This window comes from Rhincodon typus, chromosome 21 (genome assembly GCF_021869965.1).
Source record: "Rhincodon typus isolate 14 chromosome 21, sRhiTyp1.1, whole genome shotgun sequence".
Taxonomy (NCBI): Eukaryota; Metazoa; Chordata; class Chondrichthyes; order Orectolobiformes; family Rhincodontidae; genus Rhincodon; species Rhincodon typus.
In genome coordinates this window covers 35123591-35148356 of record NC_063352.1, presented here as the reverse complement: position 1 = coordinate 35148356, position 24766 = coordinate 35123591, and the positions used below count along the sequence as shown (strand labels likewise).

Here is a 24766-nt window from a genome sequence, read left to right as displayed (position 1 = left end):
GGCCTGCTGTGTTCATCCAGCCCTGCACCTGATTGTCTCGGATTCTCCAGCATCTGCAGTTCCTACTATCTCTGATTCAAAGTATAAAAGATTTAGTTTTCTTCTTATAAGGATAAAAAGGCAAATTTAATTTTGTAAAGTTTTAGAAATTTAGAAATAATTTTCATTTTATAAAATCGAAATAGATTGCTTAATAATGTTGGGAATAAGGACTGCGAGGTTACGTTTAATATGCAGTAACAGATGTACTGCAATGAATTGTACAGTAATTCTTTCTGTGCTTAATTCCTATGTGGGCATGTATGATGCATTGAGAGGGATGATACCTCTTGCAGCCTAACGCATCTTTGTATTGTCTTTTTTTTTGTCTGCATTTTGATTAGTTACCATGTGCTGATTATTCTCACATCCTGTTGTCTGTCATACTAACAGGAAGACAAAAAAAAGTCAACCAACAGGAAGAGATGTCACAAATGGAAGACAAGCTGTTTTTTTTCTTCAAGAAATTACAGTAACTGTAAAGATTTGCCAGGTGCGGTAAAACGCCTAATGAGACATTCTCTGTTGCCCTGATGGCTACGGAATTTTTCTAAAGAGTAATTTTGTTGCATCATTTTTAAATATCGAGAAAAGTGACAGACAAGTCACTGATCAGAAGGGTTCCTCGTGTGGGTCTGTTTGCGGTTTCCTTCTACCTACCAAGAGCTTGTCTGCATTTTTTTTTGAATACTCTATAACATTTGAAAGGAAATAATTTAACGGCTAAAGGAAAGCTCCTCTGAAAAAGAAGCCTGTTGGACAAATACCAGGTTTTATTTAATCTTTCTAGCACTTTGGTCTTATTTCTGAAACTTCACCGGGTATACATAAGGTAAGTTCTCCTTTAGCCCTTTGTAAATCAAGATAAAGTATTTACATGACTCTACACAGTACTGATATTAGTTTGATCTCAGTGGTTACGGGGCAGGAATTATTCTGTATGTCGACATGTCAAATTCTTTCAGTTCTAGAAAGGTGACTTAGTTTAAGGAGCAAACTTTATGGGATTACTGCTGAAGTGGGTCAACTAAAGCTGGTGGAATGGGTTAACATATGATGCTTTCATCTCTAAGACAGGGGTAGGTTTGAAATCAACCTCTTCGATCTGCTAGCAGTGAGATTTCCATGAAAAATAAGTTTCTGTCATGAAAACAATACCTAAAGGATTGAAGCTCAGAAATATATCACTCCCCTTAATCAGTCATAAAGGTAACTTCAGATGCCCTGACCTCTTATAGTTTGTGATTAATGGTAGATCTAATTGAGATGTTTAAGAATTTGAAAGGAATAAATAGAAGCTGCTTCTTTTGGTGGGCAATCCAGAAAAAAAAATTAAGTTAAAGCTGGGTCATTTAGAGGTGATGTTAGAAAGCATTTCTTCACACAAAAAATTGTAGAATTCTGGAATACTGCCAAAAATTGTCCCGGTAATTTGTTCTCTGTAGTCCCATCAGAATGCTATAAGGAAAGTGGTCTCAATAAAACCAAACTTTCAGTTGGCAAGTTTCAAGTACATCTTAACCCCAATTGAAGTTAAAAATAGGAGCAGATACAACTGACACCAGGATAGAGACTGAAATTTCTCAGAAATGGGTGCCAACAATTTAAAATATAGAGTAAGCAAGGAAGTTATATCACAGCTGTTGAAGTTAGGGCACTTCTACACTGACGGAGTTACAGATCCCTGTAGAGAGTCTGGTAGATATACATATGGATATTCCGTGCTGCTACGAGCCAGCTGTGATGATTCATATTGGGTGTATAGCACTGGAGCACAGTTCTCAGGCAGTAACTTGCATAACATTGGAGCAGAAAGGGCCGTTAGCCCCTTGAACATGATCTTATTTGCTCTTTGGTTTAATATTTTCAGTTGATTGAACATCAATAACCATTTATGAACAGGGTTTTGGATTTCCTTAGCCTTTTGAGTGTAGAAGTGTTTCCTATTTTCAATTCTGAAAGGCCTAGCTCTAACTTCTAGACCATATCATTGGTCTTCGACACTCCATCTAACAGAAAAAGCTTCTGTCCATCTGTCAAAATAAAAACTGAAAGAACTGCGGACGCTGTAATTCAGGAACAAAAACAGAAGTTGCTGGAAAAGCAGGTCTGGCAGCATCTGTGAAGAAAAAGAATCAGCGTTAACGTTTCATTAGAACTCCGTCAGAACTGATGGCAGCTAGAAAATGAGATAACAAGGTGTAGAGCTGGATGAACACAGCAGGCCAAGCAGCATCATAGGAGCAGGAAGACTGACGTTTCGGGCCTAGACCCTTCATTTCTGATGAAGGGTCTAGGCCCAAAACGTCAGCCTTCCTGTTCCTATGATGCTGCTTGGCCTGCTGTGTTCATCCAGCTCTACACCTTGTTATCTCAGATTCTCCAGCATCTGCAGTTCCTACTATCTCTGCAGCTAGAAAATGTCGGTTTATATGCAGAAGATAGGGAGGGTGTTGGGGTAGGGAGTAAACAAAAAGATAAAGCAGTTGGATAGACAAAGGAATTGATAACGATCTGGCTAGGAGGGTGAATAGCTGTAAATGGGGACTGTTAGTGACGAATGTCTAGTGTGTAATGGAAGTCTATGACAAAAACAAAGTTGGAAAAGCTCAGCAGGTCTGGCAGCATCTGTTCTGAGGAAGGGTCACCGGACCCGAAACGTTATCTTTGACTTTTTCTTCACAGATACTGCCAGACCTGCTGACTTTCTCCAGCAACTTTGTTTTTGTTGCTGATTTACAGCATCCGCAGTTCTTTCAGTTTTTATTATGTGATAACAAGGCCTGGTGTGTGGGGTAGGGGGCTAGAACATGAGAGAGTTTAGGCCTTAAAATTATTAAACTCAAAATTGAGTCCTGACCTTCTTCATCTCCATTGCACATGTTCAGATGAGGCTAACTTCGACAAGGGAGCCTCCTTCTTCCTCAACCGAGGATTCTCCAGCACCACTGTCGACAGAGCCCTCAACCGTACTTCCGCCCTCACCCCCTCTCTTCCCTCCCGCAAGATCGATAGGGTTCCCCTTGTCCTTACCTACCATCCCACCAGCATCCACAACCAGAAGCTCATCGGACACCATTTCTGCCACCTCCAGCGAGATGCCACCACCAGACACATATTTCCTTCCCCTCCCTTGTCCTCCTTCTGCAGGGACCGTGCCCTCTGGGACACTTTGATTCACTCTTCCTTCACTCCCAACAACCCCCACAGCCCCACGGTACTTTCCCCTGCAACCAGTGAAGGTGCAACACCTGCCCATTTACCTCCTCCCTCTCCAGTAACCAAGGGCCCAAACACACCTTCCAGGTGAAACAATACTTCACCTGCACTTCACAGAATCTAGTCTATTGCATTTGCTGCTCACAATGTGGTCTCCTCTACATTGGGGAAACAAAGTGTAGAATCGGTGACCACCTCACTGAACATCTATGTTCTGCTCGCAAAAAAGACCCTGAGCTTCCAGTTGCCTGCCACTTTAACACACCACCCTGTTCTCTGGTCAACATCTCTGTCTCAGGCTTGCTGCAGTCTTCCAGTGAAGCTCAGCACAAGCTGGAAGAACACCTCATTTTCTGTGTGGGGACCTTGCAGCCCTCCAGACTTTATCAAGCTAAGTTATTTTAGGGCATAAACTCTCCCATGTCCTATCCCCCTAACCCATACACCAGGCCTTATTATCACATATAGGTGCAGAGCTGGATGAACACAGCAGGCTAAGCAGCATCATAGGAGCAGAAAGGCTGACGTTTCGGGCCTAGACCCTTCATCAGAAATGGGAAATATCACATAGCCTGCCATTACACACTACCTATTGTTAGTTACTAACAGTCCCCATTAACAGCTGTTCATCCTCCTAGCCAGATCATTATCAACTCCTTTGTTTGTCTTACTGCTGCTCTCTCTCTTTGGGCTCTATCCTTTATCTCATCATTTACTTGCTACCCCATCGCCCACCCTATCTTCTGCATATAAACCAACGTTTTCCCAGCTACCATCAGTTCTGAGGAAGGGTCACCGGACCCAAAAAATTAATTCTGATTTTTTTCTTCACAGATGCTGCCAGACCTGCTGAGCTTTTCCAGCAACTTACGTTTTTGTTCTCTCTATCTGTCCTCTGTATTCCCCTTAAAATCTTGATAATTTACAAATTACTGACAAATTACCCCTAACTTTCTAAATTTCAAGGAATAGTTTGTGCAATCTCTGCTCATCAGTTAATCCTTGGCATTCAGGTATCATTTTGGTAATGAGCACAGAGTAGGATAAGGCAAAAAAAAGCAGGCTTATGACAGATACTGAGGATAAGATACTGCAGAATGCCTTGAAAAGTGTAGAAGGTGCAGGGGTGAAACTGAAAAGGAAATTAGGAAAGCAAAGAGGAAACATGAACGACATTTGCAAGTAAAATCAAGGAAAACCTAAAGATTTATAAATATGAAAAGAACAACAGGAAAAAGTGGAGCTGATTAGATACTGAAAAGGTAACTTGTCTGTGGAGGCAAGTGAGATGGGGATATTTTAACGAACTTAATAAATACTTTGATTCAGTTTTCACAATGGAAAGGATTGATACAAATAGATACCACATTAAAGAGGATGAGTGTGAGACATTGAATGGGATGAACATAGTGAGAGAGGAGATATTTGGCATCTTTGAAAGTGGACAAATCACTACGCTTGAATAAACTGTATCCCAGACTGCCAGGAGCAAGGGGAGAGATTTTCCAATCCTCTCTGGCTGCAGATATGATGTTGAAGGAGTGAAAGACTGCCAACATTGTGCTTTAGTTTAGCAGAGAAGGAAGTAATATACCAAGTAATGACAGGGCAGTCAATCTGACCTCTACGTGGGCAAGTTATTGGAAAAAATATATAGGGGCCAGTATAAATCAGCTTGAATGGCACAAATTAATCAAGGGTTGTCAGCATGGAGTTTTCTAAAGCACAGGTTATGTATGACTAACTTAATCCAGAAAATGGTCATGTCATTTATGGGGTGGGAGAAAGCTATAGACCGCAGGAAGATATCAATGGACTGGTCAGGTAGGAAGAAAAGTGACAAACTGAATTTAATCCAGAGAAGAATTCTGTATGTATTTGATGGGGAAACAATCAACAAAGGGAATTCACAATAACGGTGTGATACTGAAATGGATACAGAAACAGAAGGACCTTGGCGTGCGTGTTCACAGATTCCTAAAAGTAGCAGTGCAGGTATTAAGGTAGTTAAGAGACATATAGGATACTGTCCTATTTTAACTAACATATAGAATATATGTACAGATTAATTACTTATACTTGGTTGTACAGGGCGCAATTTCAAAATTTGCTGATGGCACAAAACTTGGAAGCATTGTGAACTATGTGGAATATAGTGATATATTTCAGAAGACATGGACAGACTGGTAGAATAGATAACCAAGTAACAGAATATTTTAATACAGAGAATGTGTGAAGTCCTAAGTTTTGGTTGGAACATTGAGGAGAAACAATATAAAACAAAGGATAGCATTCTAAGTAGGAACAGGAACAGAGACATGGGTGTGGATATGTGTAAATTGTTGAAGGTGGCAAACAGGTTGACAAAGTGATTTGAAAAGGTATTCGGGATCCTAGGCTTTATAAATAGAGGCTTGGAATATAAAAGTAAGGAATTTATGATGTGCCGTAATAAAACATTGGTTTGGACACAGCTAAATTATTGTGTCCATTTCTGGGTACTAACACTTTGAAAAAGGTGTGAAGGCTTTGGAGAAGGTGCAGAAAGATTTTTGAGAATAGATGAGGGTTTCATGTGGATATATTATATGAGCTGGAACAGAAAGCTTAGAGCAGAACGTGCTCAAAGCAGAGTTGATGGAAGTGTTCAGCATCATAATTGTTTAGACAGTGTAGAAAGGTTTGAAAGGTCACCAAAGGACACTGATTTAAGGCGATTTGCGAAAGAACCAAAGATAATGTGAGGAAAATCCTTTTTGCACAATGCATGGTTAGGATCTAGATTGTACTGTCCAAGACTATGGTGGAGGCAGATTCAATCAAGGATAATTATCTAAAGATAAAACATTTGCAGTCTACAGGATCGGGGTGGGGCAGTGGGCCAAGCTGGGTTGTTCTTCCAGAAAGCTAGCATGGATACAATGGGTCAAGTAGCCGTCTTCTGGTTACAATATTCTCCGATTGTAAAAGAACAGGGAGGTTACTGTACAACTATATGAAACACCAGTTAGAACGCAGCCAAATTACGGCATACAGTTCTGATCACTGCATTGCAGGAAGAATGTGATCTTATTGGAGAGGTTACAGAGGAAACATGTGAGAACGTGACCAGAAATACGCAATTTTAGCTCCGAGGAAAGATTGAATAGTTTGAGCTGAAGACAAAAAGTGCTGAAGATCACAGTGGGTCAGGCAGCATCCATGGAGAGAAAGCAAGCTAATGTTTCAAGTCTAGATGACTGTTCATCAGAGCTGAAGTGAAGCGCGGAGGGGATAGCATTTATACAATAGTTGGTGGGGGGTTTGGAGCGCTGAGAGAGAAAGGATATTGATCATTCAAATTAAGTAATCAGAATGTGAGAATATTTGAGGATAGTTTGAGGTTATTCTCTTTGGAACAGAAGAGACTGAGGAGACATTTAATTGAGGGAGTACACAATAATGGGTAGATTTGATAGTGAATGATAAAATGGTTACAGCACAGATGGAGGGCTATCAGTTTGTCATTTTTCTATTCTTCTCTGTAAGAGCAACAAACCTACTCTCACTCCTGTACCCTTCCTCTACCCATAGTCTGCAAATTCTTTATCTTCAGATAATGATCCAATTCTCTTTGGAAAGTCGCAATTTAATCTGCTGCTGTTGCATTCTCAGGCAGTGCTTATGAGTTCCAAATCACAATGAATAAAAAGGTTTTCTACATATTGCCTCTGCCCTTTTTGACAATCACCTTAAATCACTGTGCTCTGGAGCACAATGCTTCTTCAGATGGGAACAATTTCTCTCTATCTAATCTCTACAGGCACCTGTATGAAATCCCTAGATCTGCTGTTCTTGAAAGCTCCTGTAGTCTAAAGTTCTCAATCATAGAATCCCTACAGTGTGGGAACAGGCCCTTCAGCCCAACAAGTCCACACCAACCCTCAAAGCATCCCACCCAGACCCATCCACCTAATCTACACATCCCTGAACACTATGGGCAATTTAGCATGGCTAATCCACCTAGCCTGCACATCTTTGGACTGTGGGAGGAAACTAGAGCGCCCGGAGGAAACCCATACAGACACGGGGACAATGTGCAAACTCCACACAGACAGTTACCTGAGGGTGGACCGAACCCGCGTCCCTGGCACTGTGAGGCAGCACTGCTAACCACTGAGCCTGGAATCATTCTTGTGAATTTTTTCTGTATCTTCTCTAGTGCCTTCACAACCTTTACAAACTGTGGTGAACAATACTCCAGTTGAAGCTGAAACAGTTTTTAACAAAGGTTCATCATGACTTCTATAATTTGAATACTATGTCTATATTTATAAAAGCCAGGATCCCCTGTGCTTTATTATCCATTTTCTTAAGCTACCCTGCTACCTTCACTGATTTACGAACACATAGCCCCTGGTCCCTCTGATCATGCAGTCTCTTTGGAATTGTACCTGTCTCTCCACGCTATTCCTCTCAGAATGAATCACTTCATGCTGCATTTACTTTCATCGATCACTTGTTAGCCAATTCCAGAAATCTTTCTGTCCTTTGAAAGTTCTACGTTTTCATTTTCACAGTTTATAAAACTTACAATTTTTGTATTGTTTGCAAATTTTGAATTGTGCCCTGTGTACCAAGATTTGGATCATTTATATTTATCAGGAAGAGTGGGGTCCTAATACTGACTCCTGGGCAACTGCACCAACTTTTCTAAAATTCTTTTATGTAGACTTTATTAAATGCCTTTTGGAGGTCCAAGTAAATCATATCAACTGCATTACTTCTATCAACCCTTTCTCTGTTCTAACTTTCCATTTTTAATCCACTTTTGTCCAATTTTATCCATGGCCGTTGTTTCTAAAAGATTTTTCACTGCTGTGATTAAACTAATTGATCTTTAGTTGCTGGGCTCATCCTTATACATTTGTCCAAGAAAGAGTCTAGTATTTACAATTCTTCAGTCCCCTGGCATCATTCCTGCATCTAAGGTGGATTTTATTCAAATTTATTCATTCACAGGATGTGAGTAATTCTGGCTAGGCCAACTTTTATTGCTCATCTTAATTTCCCAGAGAGCAGTTAAGAGTCAATCATGTTGCTGTAGGTTTGAAGTCACATGTAGGCCAGATAAAGGACAGCAGTTTGCTTCTGCAAATGACATTAGTGAACCAGATCCTGTCAATCAACAATGATTTCAGGTTATCATTCCACTCTTAATTACAGATTTGTTATTTAACAATATTGAATAGTGTTGAAATTCCAACATCTGCCATGGCAGGATTTGAACTTGGGTTGTTTGGGTCTCTGGATTAATAGTATAAGCAACAATACCACTAGGCCAACGCCTCCTCTAGATTGGAAGACTAAAGCCTTTTCCACTGTAACTTTCCGAGGATCATTATTTTATTCAGCCCTGGTGACTCATCGACCTTAATTGATCTAAAAACCTCCTCTGTACCAATTTTAGCTCATGCAGTGTCTCAACCATCTATTTGGGAAGCATTTCCCTTGATAAACCCAGTACGCATTTAGTATCTCAGCATGCCCATTGCCTCCAAGTCCACTTTTAGGTCTGTAACTGGTCAACTCCCCCTCCCATTCCTCAAACGACATGTCCATCCTGGGCCTCCTGCAGTGCCACAATGATGCCACCCGAAGGTTGCAGGAACAGCAACTCATATTCCGCTTGGGAACCCTGCAGCCCAATGGTATCAATGTGGATTTCACAAGCTTCAAAATCTCCCCTCCCCCTACCGCATCCCAAAACCAGCCCAGCTCGTCCCCGCCTCCCTAACCTGTTCTTCCTCCCACCTATCCCCTCCTTCCACCTCAAGCCGCATCCCCATTTCCTACCTACTAACCTCATCCCGCCCCCTTGACCTGTCTGTCCTCCCTGGACTGACCAATCCCCTTCCTAACTCCCCACCTACACTCACCTTTACTGGCTCCATCCCCGCCTCCTCGACCTGTCTGTTTCCTCTCCACCTATCTTTTCCTCTATCCATCTTCTATCCGCCTCCACCCTCCCTATTTATTTCAGAACCCCCTTCCCCTCCCCCATTTCTGATGAAGGGTCTAGGCCCGAAACGTCAGCTTTTCTGCTCCTATGATGCTGCTTGGCCTGCTGTGTTCATCCAGCTCTGCACCTTGTTGTCTCGGATTCTCCAGCATCTGCAGTTCCTACTATCTCTGTTCACTCCTTTTGCCATTGTTTTACCATTTATATGCTTATGGAAGACTTCTGGATTCACGTTTCTGTTTTTTGCCATTATCTTCTTTGTCTCTTTTATTTGTTTTCTCACTTCCCATCTGAATCTTCTATGTTCGGCTTGGTTCTTAATTGTATTATCCACTTGATATCTGTCCTAAGCATTATTTATCTGCTTCATCTTACTCTCTGGTTGTATTTTTTGTAGAATCTCCTGAATCATTTAAAATTGGTGGAAGTCACTCCACCGTTTCTAACAAGTGCCATTTTTGGCAACAAGAGTGTATATCACGTGGTTGGAAACCCACACCCATTTGGACTGTTATAAATCAGTGCTGTACTCAACTGGATCATACTTTGGCTCCTCCAAGGGCCTTGATTACATTGTAAGTGTCACAAAATGATAGAATAGGCATGAACATTCCTGAAAGTCATTTAACGTCATTTTAAATATAATTTGATCTGAAGTTTTAAAACCCCCAGCCCTTTAAACATGAAAAAAAAAGGCTGTAGCTGTCTATTGAGTTAAAAAATACCCCCTGTTGGACAGCTTTGATTAATATGCAATCTGGTACAGGTTAGAAAAAAAAATTCCTGCAGTTTAAGTTGAGTTCTTTGTTGATATTTCCTGTGGGTTGTCATTACAACTAATGACATTATAAATGTTTGGTTGAGTTTCGAAAGCTACAAAAGACCTTATCTTGGGGGGTGGGGACAATAGTTTCATGCTTTGCTTAATAGTTTAAAGAGGCTATTAAATGATGAGCTGTCTTTGAAATGGTTACTGAATAGAATTATGTTATAACAGATTGAACATTTGAAAGGATTTAAAATCTTTGAATGTATTCAAATTGAAGTTTTTCAGTATCAAATCTGTGTGAGTGAGAGTTTTAATAGATTGCTAAAAGTTTAGTTTTACTTTTGTCTCCACATGACTCTTGGTGTCTACCAATGTTGGATATTAGGTGAGTGCATATGGGGATGGCATGAGGATATGAAATCGAATGGATAGGAAGGACTTGCTTTCCTTAGCTAAGAAGTCAATAACCAGATGACAGAGACAAGTAATTAATGAAAGGATTAGAAACGAGTTGAAGAGAATTTTTTCAGCCTGAGGCTCAGCTAGGACCCTGGAATTCACCACCTGAAAAGGTGGTAGATCTGGAAACCCATATTACATTAAAAAAAAACTTAGATATTTACTTGAGAAGTACCTAGCTGCAGAAATACAGACCAAGGTCTGAAAAGTGTGATGAGGTTTATCAGTTATTCTTCATCTAGTACAGACTTGATGGGCTGAATAAATGGTGGCCTGTGTGCTGTAAACTTTTTATGTTTCTACATAACATTAGTTAACAGTCTCTTACAAATAACTTCATCAAATGTCTTCACTTAAGTTATTTTCATAGACATTCTCTTGTCCATTAATTTAGCCAACTCTTCAAATAATTCAATCAAGTCTGTCAGGCATGCTACCCTTTACAAATTTGTGCTGGTTTTCTCTGATCAGCTGAAAATGATCAATTATTTACCCACCCTAGAATTTTTTAGCCATTCTCGAATCCAGTAGTATTCCAATAGCAGCTGTTAAGTCAACTAGTAAAGCTTATGATTCTCTTTGTTGCTCCCCCACTTTTATTAATCAGTGTAGTAACACGGGCAGCTTTCTAATGTGAAAGTATGGTTTTGGAATGAAGAGAACTTTGCAAATTTAAAATTAGAGCACCTGCAATGTTTTTACCTATGTCCTCTAAAATTGTGCAATGGAATCAATCTATTCTTGGGAACATAGAACAGTACAGCATAGTACAGGCCCTTCAGCCCACAATGTTGTGCCAATCTATTATCCTGCTCTAAGATCAAACAACCCTGCATACCCTACATTTTACTATCATGAATTTAAGGGTATTGAATTTCATTTAAAGTATCATTGTTATCATGGAAGCCTCATTGCACCTGATCACCTTCAGTTAGTTGTCAAAAGAAAATGGCATTTATTTTTGAATCCCTCTTAAGGTTACTTTCATACTATTTTGTAACTCTTGGCCCTTTCTATCCTTCCCAATTGCCAGAATATGTACTTGTTTCATTTTTGTATGTTTTTATTTTTATGTTCTCTCTTACCTCTTTAGCTGTTGTTTGCTGTCATTTTTGGCAAGTAGGCCTCTTGTTGGGCTATAAACTGCTTTTATATCATATTAAATTATTTTCTAAACACCTTTCACTCATTTTCTATCATTTTAACTAGTAACAGATTTGCCCAGAGTGCCTCTCATTCTGTTGAAGTTCACCTTACCGAAATTTAGATTCGTAGCAGCTGTGTTACATTTTTTCCTTTCAAACACTACATTGAAGCGGTCATATTAAGATCACCATTAGATGAATATTTATGCATCTTCAAACTTTTACCTCATTCTTGTTCATTTCTCAATCCTAATTCAAATGTGACTTCCCCTTTGCTCATCTAGTACATTTTCCTCAGATAATGACACAATCAAGAAATGCAGTACCTGTCTGATATGTGCTAGTCGCTTTCTCCCAAGCTATATGGATATTAAAATTTCCCATTAAAATCATTCAGATTTTGCTACATGCTTGTCTAGTTTCTTCATTGGTATAATCTACTTCACAGCTGCTACCAGAGGGTGTATTCACAATTTCCACTATAACCTTAAATCCCTTTCAATTTCTTAATTTTACCATAAAGTCTCTACTTCCTGCTTATTTATTGTTACATCTATTCTTATCATTGAATTGATTTCAACTATAAGGCTATTTGTCTCCCTGAACCAATTACCGTACCTTTCCTGTGGACCTTATAACTTAGTAGACTTTGCTGTCACATTTCAACTGCATCATAGCCTCGAAGTTGAATAGACACCTGCAGTTAAGCCAGTTTGCTCATTTTCGTCAATATATTTGTGAATAGGATGCTTATTTGGGCCACATACTCTAAACTGTCTTTTTGCTCAAATGTTTTACACATTTTTTTACTTCTGTTGTTGTGTTTCTGTGATTCTCCGAATACCTCAAGTTTTGAAACTCCAGCGTACAGGCTGAATTACTAGGAGCAGATGACTGCAGACAGAAATCTCCGATACTTCCTCTCCCTGTGCAGGGAAAATAGCTGTGGAAGCTGCCTATCAATAGACAGATAAGGTCGTTAGGATGCGGGCTAGGCAGAGGGAAAATTGGATCAGGAAGTCCTGTGACCATTTATTTCCTAGAGGTTCTCTAAATCATATGTTTTAATGTCTGTGTGTCAGTCTCCTCTGCAGTATTTCCTACATTTCAATAGTGACTGCGCTTCAAAATTATGTATAGAGTTCCATAATAGAGAAACATCCTGAGGTTGTAAAAGGTGCTATAGAAATGAACATTTTCTTGTTGCGAAAGGAAAGTGTAGACAAAGCTTTATTCTGTTCCTAATTTGTGCTGCAGTTGCCACAAGTATTTTATTCTGTATTTAACCTGTGCTTCAGTTGCCCTCGGAGCATTTGATTGACAGTGCAGAGAAGACTCTCTTCCATATTTAACCTGCTCTATATCTGCCATGACATTGTTTGATGGGATGTCACGGAGAGATGAAGATGAATGTTATACATGGAAAGAAATTGAGCATGTTTTTATTCTGTTTTTACTGTTTAAAAAAGAACATTTGCAAAAATGAACAGTTAGTGGCTGATCTAAGTGTGGATATCCTGCTCAGACTATAGCTGCAAGGCACTGTGTAAGTTTGCATGTTACTGCACACTGTGTGGTTTGATGGTTTCTAAGCCCACAGCTTTCAATATGTCATCTGTTTGTGAGTTATAACCTAGGTCATCTGGGTACTTTCCTGATAATTAAGATTTACTGCATGACTCCAAGCTTCCTCAGTATTTTAATTCAACTCTTTTAAATGTATTAAAACATTCCTAAAGGGACAGGAATCCAGTCAACAATTCCAAAATCAATCTGAGTGAATCCAATGTTTAAACATATTCGTTGTAAGCTCTCTCTACATTGCTCCATCAAATTTTCTAGGGTAGTCAAAAAAAGGGGTTAGATAGAGAATAAAGCTTCCTCTTTCCTATCCCATCAAACAAATGAATTTCTCCTGAATACTTCTTTGGCAATGCCATAGATTTGTTGTTTCTGAATATGGTCCTATATGTTGTCCCATCACTGTCATGGCAAGTACAGCCTGGGTAAAATACAGAATAGAGCTCCCTCTATGGTGTCCTATTGTATATCCCCAATGCGAGTACTATAAGCAAAGGTTAGATACAGAATAAAACTCCTTCTACACTTTTTCCAGTCATAATATGAAAATGTTAATTTCTCTAGCACCTTTCACAACCTCAGCATGCCTCAGCCAATTTCATATTTTTGAATTGTAGTCACTGTTGTAATGTGGGAAATGCTGCAGAGAAGCCAGCCTGTCTCACACACTTGAATATATATTTGGGAATGCATATTTATGGGCTATGTCAAAAACTGGAAAAAATTGAACAGTTTCAACACTTTCTGGATTGAAAAAGGTTTTTACAATGTGGCTTATTGGAAAATTAGGTAAACAGTTTAATGTGTTCTGTGATTTGCCTGCTGTATAGAAGTTCAAATGACTTTGGAGAAAAAGACATGCAAAGCTTTTAAGAATATAAGGGATGGAATTTATGGCCTTTAATTGCTAGCAAACCTAGCTTTGTGAAACACTGTGGGAGCCCCATGCTGATGGTTGCTTAGCAACCTTGTCTGGACTTGATTTCTGTTTTCACAGACCTAGATGGTTAGTAAGGAAGAAAACCTCAAGAAGTTAATTTGGATAAATTCAAGGTTTTGCATTTTGGTCAAACAAATGAGGCTGGGACTTATGCAATTGAAAATGGGGCTTTGGGTAGTGTTTTAGAACAGAGAGACCTAGAGGTTCAGGTACACAATTCTTTGAAGTAAGCATCACATCTAGACAGGTTGATTAACAAGGCATTTAGCACACTTGCCTTCATTGCTCAGACCATTAAGTACAGGAGTTGGGACCGCATGCTGAGGTTGTGCAGGACGTTGGTGAGACTTCTTCTGGAGCGCTGTGTCCAGTTCTGGTCAACTGGTTATAGGAGGGATATTATTAAGCTGGAGAAGGTTCAGAGGAAATTTACCAGGATGTTGCCGAGATGGAGAGTTTGCATTATAAGGAGAGGCTGGATACATTGGGACTTTTTTGACTGGTTGAGGGGTATCCATATAGACATTTATAAAATCACGAGGGGTATAGATAAGGTGAATGGCAGGTGTCTTTTCCCTAGGGTGGGGCATTTCAAGACTAGGGGGCATAATTTTAAGGCAAGAGGAGAAAGATTTAAAAAAGACATTGAGGGCATTTTATTTTACACAGAGTGGTTTGTGTGTGGAATGAATTTCCTGAGGGAATGGTGGATGTGGGTACAGTTACAACACTTAAAAGACATTTGGATAAAGGCATGAATAAAAAGTGTTTGGAGGGATATGGGCCAAGTGCAGGCATGTGGGACTAGTTTAGTTTGGGATTACGGTCGGCATGGACTGTTAGCAAGGTTGGATCACATGGAATACAGGAAGAACTAGCCATTTGGATACAGAACTGGCTTGAAGGTAGAAGACAGAGGGTAGTGGTGGATGGTTGCTTTTCACACTGGAGGCCTGTGACCAGTGGTGGGTCTACTGCTTTTCGTCATTTATATAAATGACTTGGATGTGAACATAGGAGGTATGGTTAGTAAGTTTGCAGGTGACACCAAAATTGGCAGTCTAGTGCACATCGAAGAAAGATACATCAGAGTACAACAGGACCTTGATCAGATGGGCCAATGGACCAAAGAGTGGCAGATAGAATTTAATTTGGATAAATGTAAGGTGCTTAATTTTGGAAAGGCAAATCAGACAGGACTCATACACTTAATGGTAAGGTCCTGGGGAGTGTTGTTGAACACATACACCTTGGAGTGCTGATTCATAATTCCTTGAAATTGGAATCCCAGGTAGATAGGATAGTGAAGAAGGTGTTTGGTATGCTTGCCTTTATTGGTTACTGCATTGAGTATAGGAGTTGGGAGGTCATGTTGCAGTTGTACAGGACAATAGTTAGGCCACTTTTAGAATACTGTGTTCAGTTCTGGTGTCCCTGCTGTAGGAAGGATGTTGTGAAACTTGAAAGGGTTCAGAAAAGATTTACAAGGATGTTGCCAGGATTGGAGGGTTTTATCTATAAAGAGAGGCTGAATAGGCTGGAGCCTATTTTCTCTGGAGCATCAGAAGCTGAGAGGTGACCATATTGAGGTCTATAAAATAATTAGGGGCATGGATAGGATGAATAACCAAGGTCTTTTCCCCAGGGTGGGAGAGTCTGAAACTAGCAGGCATATGTTTAAGGTGTGAGGGGAAAAATTTAAAAGGGACCTAAGGGGCAACTCTTTTATGCAGAGGGTGGTGCATGTATGGAATGAGCTGCCAGAGGAAGTGGTGAAGGCTGGTATAGTTACAACATTTAAAAGGCATCTGAATGGGTATATGAATAGGAGTTTAGAGGGATATGGGCCAAATACTGGCAAACAGGACTCGATTTATTTAGGATATTTGGTTGGCACGGACGAGTTGGACCAAAGGGTCTATTTCTATGCTATACGGCTCTATGACTCTATGATGTATGACAATTTGGACCATGCTGTATGACTCTATGACTCTAAGTGTAAGTCTCTCTTATGAAGTTTCCAAAATATCAATATTTATGTCTCCCTTATAAACGCTAAAAAGCTGAACTGTGATCAAATGCCAAAGTCTCTGATCCAACGTGATTTCAATCTGAGCTCAATATCTTCCATCAGTCTATGGCTGTCAGCAATTTCATTTCATAGATAAGAAATCTGTGACTGTGAGATGTCATCAAAGTCTGTTCTTTGTTTTCAGACTTTTAGCCAATAGGAGTATTTTTCCTTTTGCCTTTGTACTTAACCATCATCTTTGTAGAGTCTGTACTCTTTCGTGTTGTGTGAGTAAATGTGTGTTGGAAATAAGGGGATAGAGTTCTAATTCTAGATTATAGTTTAGATATTAATCAGTGTTTGCCACTTGTTTTAAGAATAAGTTTTGTACTATATAAATGCATTATTTTTAGTTAATTAAAGAAACCTGATGAAAGCCTCTGTCATTCTGGATGGTCAAAATCTGAAATCACAACAACAGGTTATAGTCCGAAAGGTGTATTTGAAATCACAAGCTTTCGGAGTGGACAGGTGAAGGAGCAGTGCTATGAAAGCTTGTGATTTCAAATAAACCTGTTGGACTATAACCTAGTGTCATATGACTTCTGATTTTGTCCATCCCAGTCCAATACCAGCGCCCCCACATTCTGGATAGTCATGCAATAGGGAATCAATTGGCCATTTTGATAATTGAATCAACACATTTATATTAATGGTGTAACCAGTGGAGTAATGGTGCTTAATTACCAGCGCATTCTTCTTATCACAGTCATAAATGTGATTTAGAGAATCTCAAGGAAATAATAGGAAGTTCCACCTCTACTGTTGTCTCAGTATTATCTCTCAGCCAAGTAATAATAAAAAGGATTAGCACTTGGACACTTTGAGCATACAGGTCAAAAAATACTAAAGGCAATGTTTTACTTGTAACACACAATAAAGACATTTTTATAAAGTGCCTTTAATCCCCCATAATGCTTCACAAGGACGTTATCAAACAATATTTGACAATGAACCATGTATTTGGAGTGTTGACCAAAAATGTAGTAAAAGAGATTAGTTTTAAAGAGCGTCTTAATTGAGGAGAAAGGGGTTGGGAAGATTTAGGGAGGAAATTCCAGAACTCCAAGCATTTATTGTCTTAATTGTCTTTGAAAAGGTTTGGTGAGCCACCTTCTTGAACCACTGAAGTCTGGTTCGTGAAGGAGTTCCAAGGTGCTATTAAGGAGGATCCAGGATTTTGTGCCAAAGATCACAAAGCGTAATCAGCATAGTTTTGTGTTGGCATGGCCTTGTTATTGGAACATTGTGTCTTAATGCCTTCCTTTAATATTTGAGGAAATGAGGATTGAAGAGGATAGCAGAGTGGATTTTGTTACAGGGATTTTAGTAAGGCATTTGACAAGGTTCCACATTGCAGACTGTTAAGAAATATCAAAACCACAGGATATAGGGGAATGTGGCGAATTGGATCCAAAATTAGTTCAGTGACAGGAAACAAAAGGTCAATGGATATTTTAGTGTATGAAAAACTATTTCCAGTGGTGTTCAATAGGGCTCAGTTTTGAGTCCCCTGCTGTTTATTAATATTAATGATTTGACTTAAATGTAGGAGGCATAATTGGGAAACATACAGACAACACAGATATCGGTCAGATAACTTATAGTGAAGAGGATGGCTGTTACCCACCAGAAGATATTCAATCCAGAGAAGTGCAAGGTTATGCATTTTGGGAGAGCAAGTAAAGTAAGAGAATACAAAATAAACAGGAAGATGTTGAGAAGGGTAGAGAAATGCATGTCTGCAAGTCCATGAAGTTGGTAGGACAGATAAATAAGGTGGTAAAGGAGGCATATGGGATGCATTCCTTCATTGGGAAAGATATTGAATACTAAAGCAGGGATGTAATGCTGAAACTATACAATACACTTGTTAGGCCACAGCTGGAATTTTATTTACATTTCTGCTTACCACGTTCTAGGAAGGACATAATTGCTCTTGACAACATATAGAAAAGATTTACAAAAGTCTTGCCAAGCCTTGAATATTGTGAGTATGAGGAAAGATTGGATAGGCTAGGGTTGTTTCCCTTAGAACAGAGGAGGCTGAGGGGTGACAGTTGAGGTGTACAAAATAATGAGGGCCAATGAAGACTCGTTTCCTTAGTGAGAGGTTAATTACCAGGGGATACAAATTTAAGGTGATTGGTAGAATGTTTAGAGGGGACATGAGGAAAACATTTTTTACCCAGAAGGTGGTGGTTATTTGGAATTCACTGCCAAGTTTGACGGTACAAATTCTAAACTCATTCAAGAGGAACCTGGGTGGTCAGCACTGCTGCCCCACAGTGCCGGGGATCTGAGTTTGATTCCAGCCTTGAATAACTGTCTGTGTGGAGTTTGCACATTTTCCCCATGTCTGTGTGGGTTTCCAACAGATTCCCCAGTTTCCTCCCAGAGTCCAAAGATGTGCGGGTTGAGAGGATTAGCCATAGTAAATGTGGGGTTACAGGTGGTGGGTCTGGGTGGAATACTCTTCAAAGGGTAGGTGCAGACTTCATTGACCAAATGGCTTCTTTCTGCACCACAGGGATTCTGTGATTTTATGGATTGATAACTGAAGTGTTAAAACTGGCAAGGCTATAAACCAGATGGCTGGTCAGTGGGTTTATAACAGGTGACTGGTCTATTCAGCTGGTGCAGATACTGACTAGACTGTGTCTGTGCTGAAACTTTTCTCTGGTTCTGCCAGCCATATACGTACTGGACAGTTCTAGACTGAACTGGTTCCCCAGATCGTCACAGGACTGAGGTTATTTTTTCTTATACATTTGTTCCAGATCCTCAATTTGTTGCCTTGCTGATCTTACCAGCTGTGTGACTGTAATTTTGCTTGAGGGAGGGAAGTAATATACAAACATAGAAAATAGGAGTAGGACTCGGCCATTCAGCCCTTTGAGCCTGCTTCTCCATTCAGTATGATCATCCAATTCAGTACCCTGTTTCTGCTCTCTCCATGTACCCTTTGAGCCCTTTAACCGTATAAACTATATTGAACTCTTTCTTGAAAACAAAACAGTAAAAGTGTAGACTTTTAAAAGTGTAAAACAGTAGACCTAACCTAGAAGAAAATTGAGTGAATTATACAAAATGTATGTGTGCCATAGTTCTGAACGTTGAATGAAATACTAATTTTTCTTTCAGCAGGATGGAGAAAGGGTGACGTGAGGAGCAGCTGTGGATGGTGTTGTACAGATTGCAATTTCAAACCAGTCGCAGATGTTATGTTTTAGAGCTGGTGTCAGAGAACGAGCAGAGGTGAAGGATCATCATTGTCCTGATTGGAACTGGCAGCCCAAAGATTGACAAATGATGTCTCAGGGCTTTGGAAAAAGCCCCTTGCACCCTTCAAAACTGTAGCTGCTGTGTGAGATAATGGAAGGTAGGTCTGGTCTGTGAGATCTGGGATGTGATATTTGGACAGGTAATGAGCAATATTGATCCATATCATCAACATAACATTTCAAGACATCCTTCCTGAGGAGACACATCAATGAATTTGATCATGTCTGAATAATAAAAGTTTGCATTGAGGTTGGAGGAGACACTTTTTCAAATCAAACCCCATTATACATATCCCCTGACTTTAAAAGCACTGGGTGCCATGGAACTGAATTATCAGACACATAATGGCATAATGATTGATCCAATTATGGCCAGAGTATTAGGGTCCTGAAGAGGGAGTTTCAGGAGAGCTCATATCAAGCTTACAGCAGTGACCACCAGAAGGATTACAGATCAAGGGCAAGGAGGGTTTTGTAAAATTTGTCTCTGGGATGTGAGTGTATTGTTCATCCCGAATTGTTCTTGACAAGATGTTGAGCCACCTTCTTGAACCACTGAAGTCCATGTAATATTGGTACACCACATAGAGTACTATTAGAGAGGGAATTCCAGGTTTCTGACTCAATGACAATGAGGGAATGACAACTGAGGTCCAAGTCAGGATGATTTGGAGGCGAACATGCGCATGCTGCCTATTAAGTCTTACAGGACACAAATTGGTGCTGTCAAAAGGAGGCTTGGTGAATTGCTGCAGTGCATTTTATATATAGTACACACTACTGCCACTGTGCACTGGTGGTGAAACACCTACAGTGCTGGTAGGACGGGAGTTCCAGTTTTCTGAACCAGTGTCATTGCATGGCAATATATTTCCAAACCAGACCAATGTGTGATACAGTATTTAGTTATGCTTTGTATCATGGGAGTGGATTCAGTGATGATGATGATATTGAATGTCAGAGGCTGATGGTTAGATTGTCTTCTGCTGGAGAAGATCATTCCTTGACAATGTTACGTGAAGCTTTCAATCCAACCCTAATGTTTTCCATTTCTTTCTGTCATTGCAGGTACGATTCCACTTTACCTGAATAGCTCAAAATGGAATTGAACATTAGTACGATCATTAATTGTCATTAATGAGGAAGTTGAAGGTGGTTGATCCTTACACAGGCAACTCTCTTTGTGCTAGATATGACCCAACCAATGAAGTTTTTCCCTAAGTTCTGTTGACTTCAATTATGATAGGTCATCTTGATGCTGCACTCAGTCAAATATTAACTTGGTGTTAGGTGCAATCACTAGCATCTCTGTAATTCATTTCTCTTGTTCATGTTTGCACTGAGGCAGTAATGATTTCAGAAGGAAAGTGGCACAGGCAGAACACAAATTGGACATTGTTGAATAGCCTATTTCTGTATGCATGCTGCTTGGGCAGCATTGTCAATGATAACTTCCATTATTTTGAGACTGAGAATCATGGAATGGCAATTGGCTGGATTTTACTTGCCCTGTTTTGCGTGGACCAGACATAACCTGGGCAATTTTCCACAATTTTGAGTAAATGCCAGGGTTGACAAGGGTACAGCTAGTTCTCAAGCAAGTCTTCAGTACTACAGCTGGGATGTTGACAGAGAACGTACCTTATACTGTACTGTATATAATTCCTTCAGTTGTTTCTTGATATCACTTCGATAGAATGGAATAAAATTGTCTGGAAACTGGTATCTATAATAGTTGGGACCACAGGAAGATGTCAGTGTTGGTCACCCACTTGACACTTTATTTAAGGTGGTTGCACTCAGAGTTTAGGTTTTCATTTCCATCATGTCTTGTGTGCATTGTAGGTATTTGGATCAACAGATATCGGAAGCAACTGGTAAAATCCATCAGCGGGCCCTTTCTGGAGACTATAATCCGTTACATGAAGAGGCAGGATTTGATCAGTGCTGAAGAAGTGAATCAGATTCAGGAACTGAGTACCCTATCAGACAAAGTAAAGGCAGTCATTGATGTTCTAGCTGGTAAAGGGAACACAGCCTCTGAATCGCTGCAGACCTTTATAGAAACCACTAACTCGCAGCTGTATCTTTCCATTACCATTTATGGTAAGATGTTTTATTTGATCTGAATTGCCCCTATGTTCTCTGTTCTGTTATCCTCTGGTCTCTTTGGATGATGGGGCTACAAGAGCCGATCTTAGGCTCCCACTGGCTCATGTAACGTCATTAGGGCCTAGGACAACCTTTTTTCAGATCAGTATCTCACCACAGCTCTGGTGAAAGTCAGCAAAAGGGGACATAAAAACTCCTGGACAACAGGGAGTTGAGTAGTGGAGGAAAGCGAAAAGGGGGAGGAGACAGAGGTAACAAGGAAAGAAGTGGTGGAATTATGAAGGAAGTACTCCAGCAGACCCATCTTTGTATCTTTCTGAACACTAATGGAAGCACTATTCATGCAATCAGGAGTTCTGCAATATCATTTAATAATGTTCAGTTTTTTTTATTGCTGAAGATTGTTTTTTTTTGCAAAACTAGCCATTTCTACAGTACATGTGGATAAGAAGCTATGTGGGTGTCTTGACTGAACATTAGAGTCAGGTAAATCAATGCAGACAGCATTTTCTCAGATATGGCAATCAGCTTCCTGCAGTGACACAAGGAACCTGTTCTATAGGAAATCAGAGGAGCAACCACTGACCTGATTTTGAACTTGATGCTGGCTGACTTGAAATGAAGTTCTTTCAATGTACAATGGGGAACTTTTATCCATGTACTTTCAGCAGTTGGGTATTTCATTGTTGGAGTAATTGAATTTCATTTATCTGCTGGCATTTTATACTGTTCCTGATGCTGAACTACAAAATGCATCCACTTTTCAGTCTTAGCGGTATCATCAAGCATAGAGGAAAATTAGCATAACTGCAAAGAACACAGCAAGAGCAAAATTTGAGGTATTTTGGATGGCATTTCCTCCTCACTGCCCCATTTTCCTTCCTATCTCTTCATCTTCCTTCTTTCACTTTTCTCTTCCTCTCCTTCCTAACCACCAGTTTCTCCTCATCTCTTCCCTAACTCTCCCACCTACTGTCATTCTGAGTGTTATGTCAATGTGTTTACCCTCAAATAGATTAAAGTGCCAGGTCTTAGTATTTTAATTTGTTCATTTGGTAAGGTCACCAACAAGAATTAGTAACTGATGTCAACATGCCTTATGTGGGCTGGTAACTTGTCTTAGTTAGCAATCAGGTCCTCATTTCATTCTCTTCTGTTTTTGTTCAAAGAGCCAATGGTACAGAAACATATCGAGGTTTTGCAGAACAAGTTTGGGAGTGGGAATGACATCAGTGCAATGTGTGAGAAGTCCTCCCTGGAAAGACTGACCAATCTCCTGCTCATTGATGGGCTGACGGACATCCAACAGAAAGAACATGATGTGATGCAAACTGAGGCCACCAGAGGGATGAAGAACAGCCCAAGACATACCCCGTTGGAAAGGCTGTTCCTTCCCCTTTCAAAGGTTAACATCCCGCCACGTATTTCAGTAACAGTTGGGGTGGCTGGAATTGGTAAAAGCACTTTGGTGAAAATATTGGTGTACAAATGGCTGAAGGGAGAGTTGTACAGAGATGTAACTTTCATATTCCCCTTCATGTTTCGAGAACTGAACTCCTTTGAAAGAATATCTGCAGAAAAGCTGCTCAAGTTGACCTTTCCCCACATCACTGAAACCAACCACATCCTGAATGGGACAGCAAAGGTGGTGCTTATCTTTGATGGTCTGGATGAGTTCAAGTATCCACTGGAGTTTTCAAACTCCCAGATATGCACTGACCCAAAAAAAGACATCCAGATCGACAACTTAATCACCAACATAATACGGGGTACCATCTTTTCCCAGGCAACTGTATGGATCACTTCACGCCCAACAGCAGCAAGTCAAATTCCAACTGGACTTGTGGACAGAATGACAGAACTCAGGGGCTTTGGGGAATTGGAAATTAAGGACTTCTTGGAAACACTCTTTGAAGAAAGAACAATGGCAATGCAGGTCTTTCTGTGTATAAAGGCCCATAAATCGCTCCACATAATGTGCTCTGTCCCGTCCTTTTGTCTGATGATTGGGCTGTCCCTTGCATACTACCTCAGAATCAGTAATGATGGTCTTAAGACTGGAAATTTCCCAAGGACGATGACAGAAATCTATACGTACTTTTTCAAAATGATTCTCAATGGGGACTGGCAGGAAAAGGAACAGGAGGCACCGAAGATTGAGCAAACATTCAGTAATAACAAGAAACTAATTATTAACCTAAGTAAGCTGGCATTTTATGGGTTAATCAAGCGGAAGTTTGTTTTCTATGAACAGGACATGAAGGCATTTGGCATCGACCTCACTTCACTACAAGGGAGCATGTGTACTGGGATCTTCAGCAAGGATGACTCCAATATCTGTACAGTTTACTACTTTACACACATAACCATACAGGAGTACCTAGCCGCCATTTATTATTACACAGCAGCCAAAAGGGCCATATTTGACCTCTTCACTGACAGTGCTATGTCTTGGCCCAAGATAGGCTTCCACAACCATTTTAAGAATGCAATCAGTAAGTCCCTTCAGTCAGAAGATGGTCATTTGGACATATTTGTGCGATTTCTTTCTGGGCTGCTCTCACCAGAAGTGAATGGATTGCTGCAGGGCCTGCTCCTGACAAAGGATGAGCAAAACAGCTACCGAGCACCAGTGATGCACCACTTGCAATGCTGCCTCAACACCAACTACATCATCTCCTCACGAACGGTCAACATAATGCACTGCCTCAATGAGCTGCAGCATACTGAGATTGCAAAAGGGGTGGCAGATGCCCTACGAACAGGGAGTCTGGCTGGGAGACTGACACCCATAAACTGCTCTGCTCTGGCCTATCTCCTGCAGGTATCTGAGGAATGCATGGAAGAGACCAATCTCTCCAACTGCCTGAGCTATAACATCTTCAAGAGCTTGCTCCCCCGTCTACTGTATTGCCACAACCTCAGGTGCTTGATTTTTTTATTTGTTGAATGGATGTAGGCATCACGGGCTAGTCCAGCATTTATTGCTTATCCCCAAATGCCGTTGAGTAGGTGGTAGTGAGCTCCTTCTTGAACTGATATAGTAGGAACTGCCGATGCTGGAGAATCTGAGATAACAAGGTGTAGAGCTGGATGAACACAGCAGGCCAAGCAGCATCAGAGGAGAAGGAAAGCTGACGTTTCGG

At 40.3% G+C, this 24766-nt stretch overlaps 1 protein-coding gene across 1 annotated transcript in view; it reads left to right on the top strand.

Moving 5' to 3' along the window:
* Positions 1-469: 469 nt before the first annotated feature.
* Positions 470-24766, top strand: part of nlrc3 (NLR family, CARD domain containing 3) — a 54584-nt gene continuing 30287 nt past the window's right edge. The window contains exons 1-4 of the mRNA XM_048609509.1: positions 470-871; positions 19369-19606; positions 21354-21614; positions 22790-24545. Coding sequence (XP_048465466.1) covers positions 19600-19606; positions 21354-21614; positions 22790-24545 — 2024 coding nt within the window. The 5' untranslated portion in view covers positions 470-871; positions 19369-19599. The remainder of the gene's footprint in view (positions 872-19368; positions 19607-21353; positions 21615-22789; positions 24546-24766) is intronic.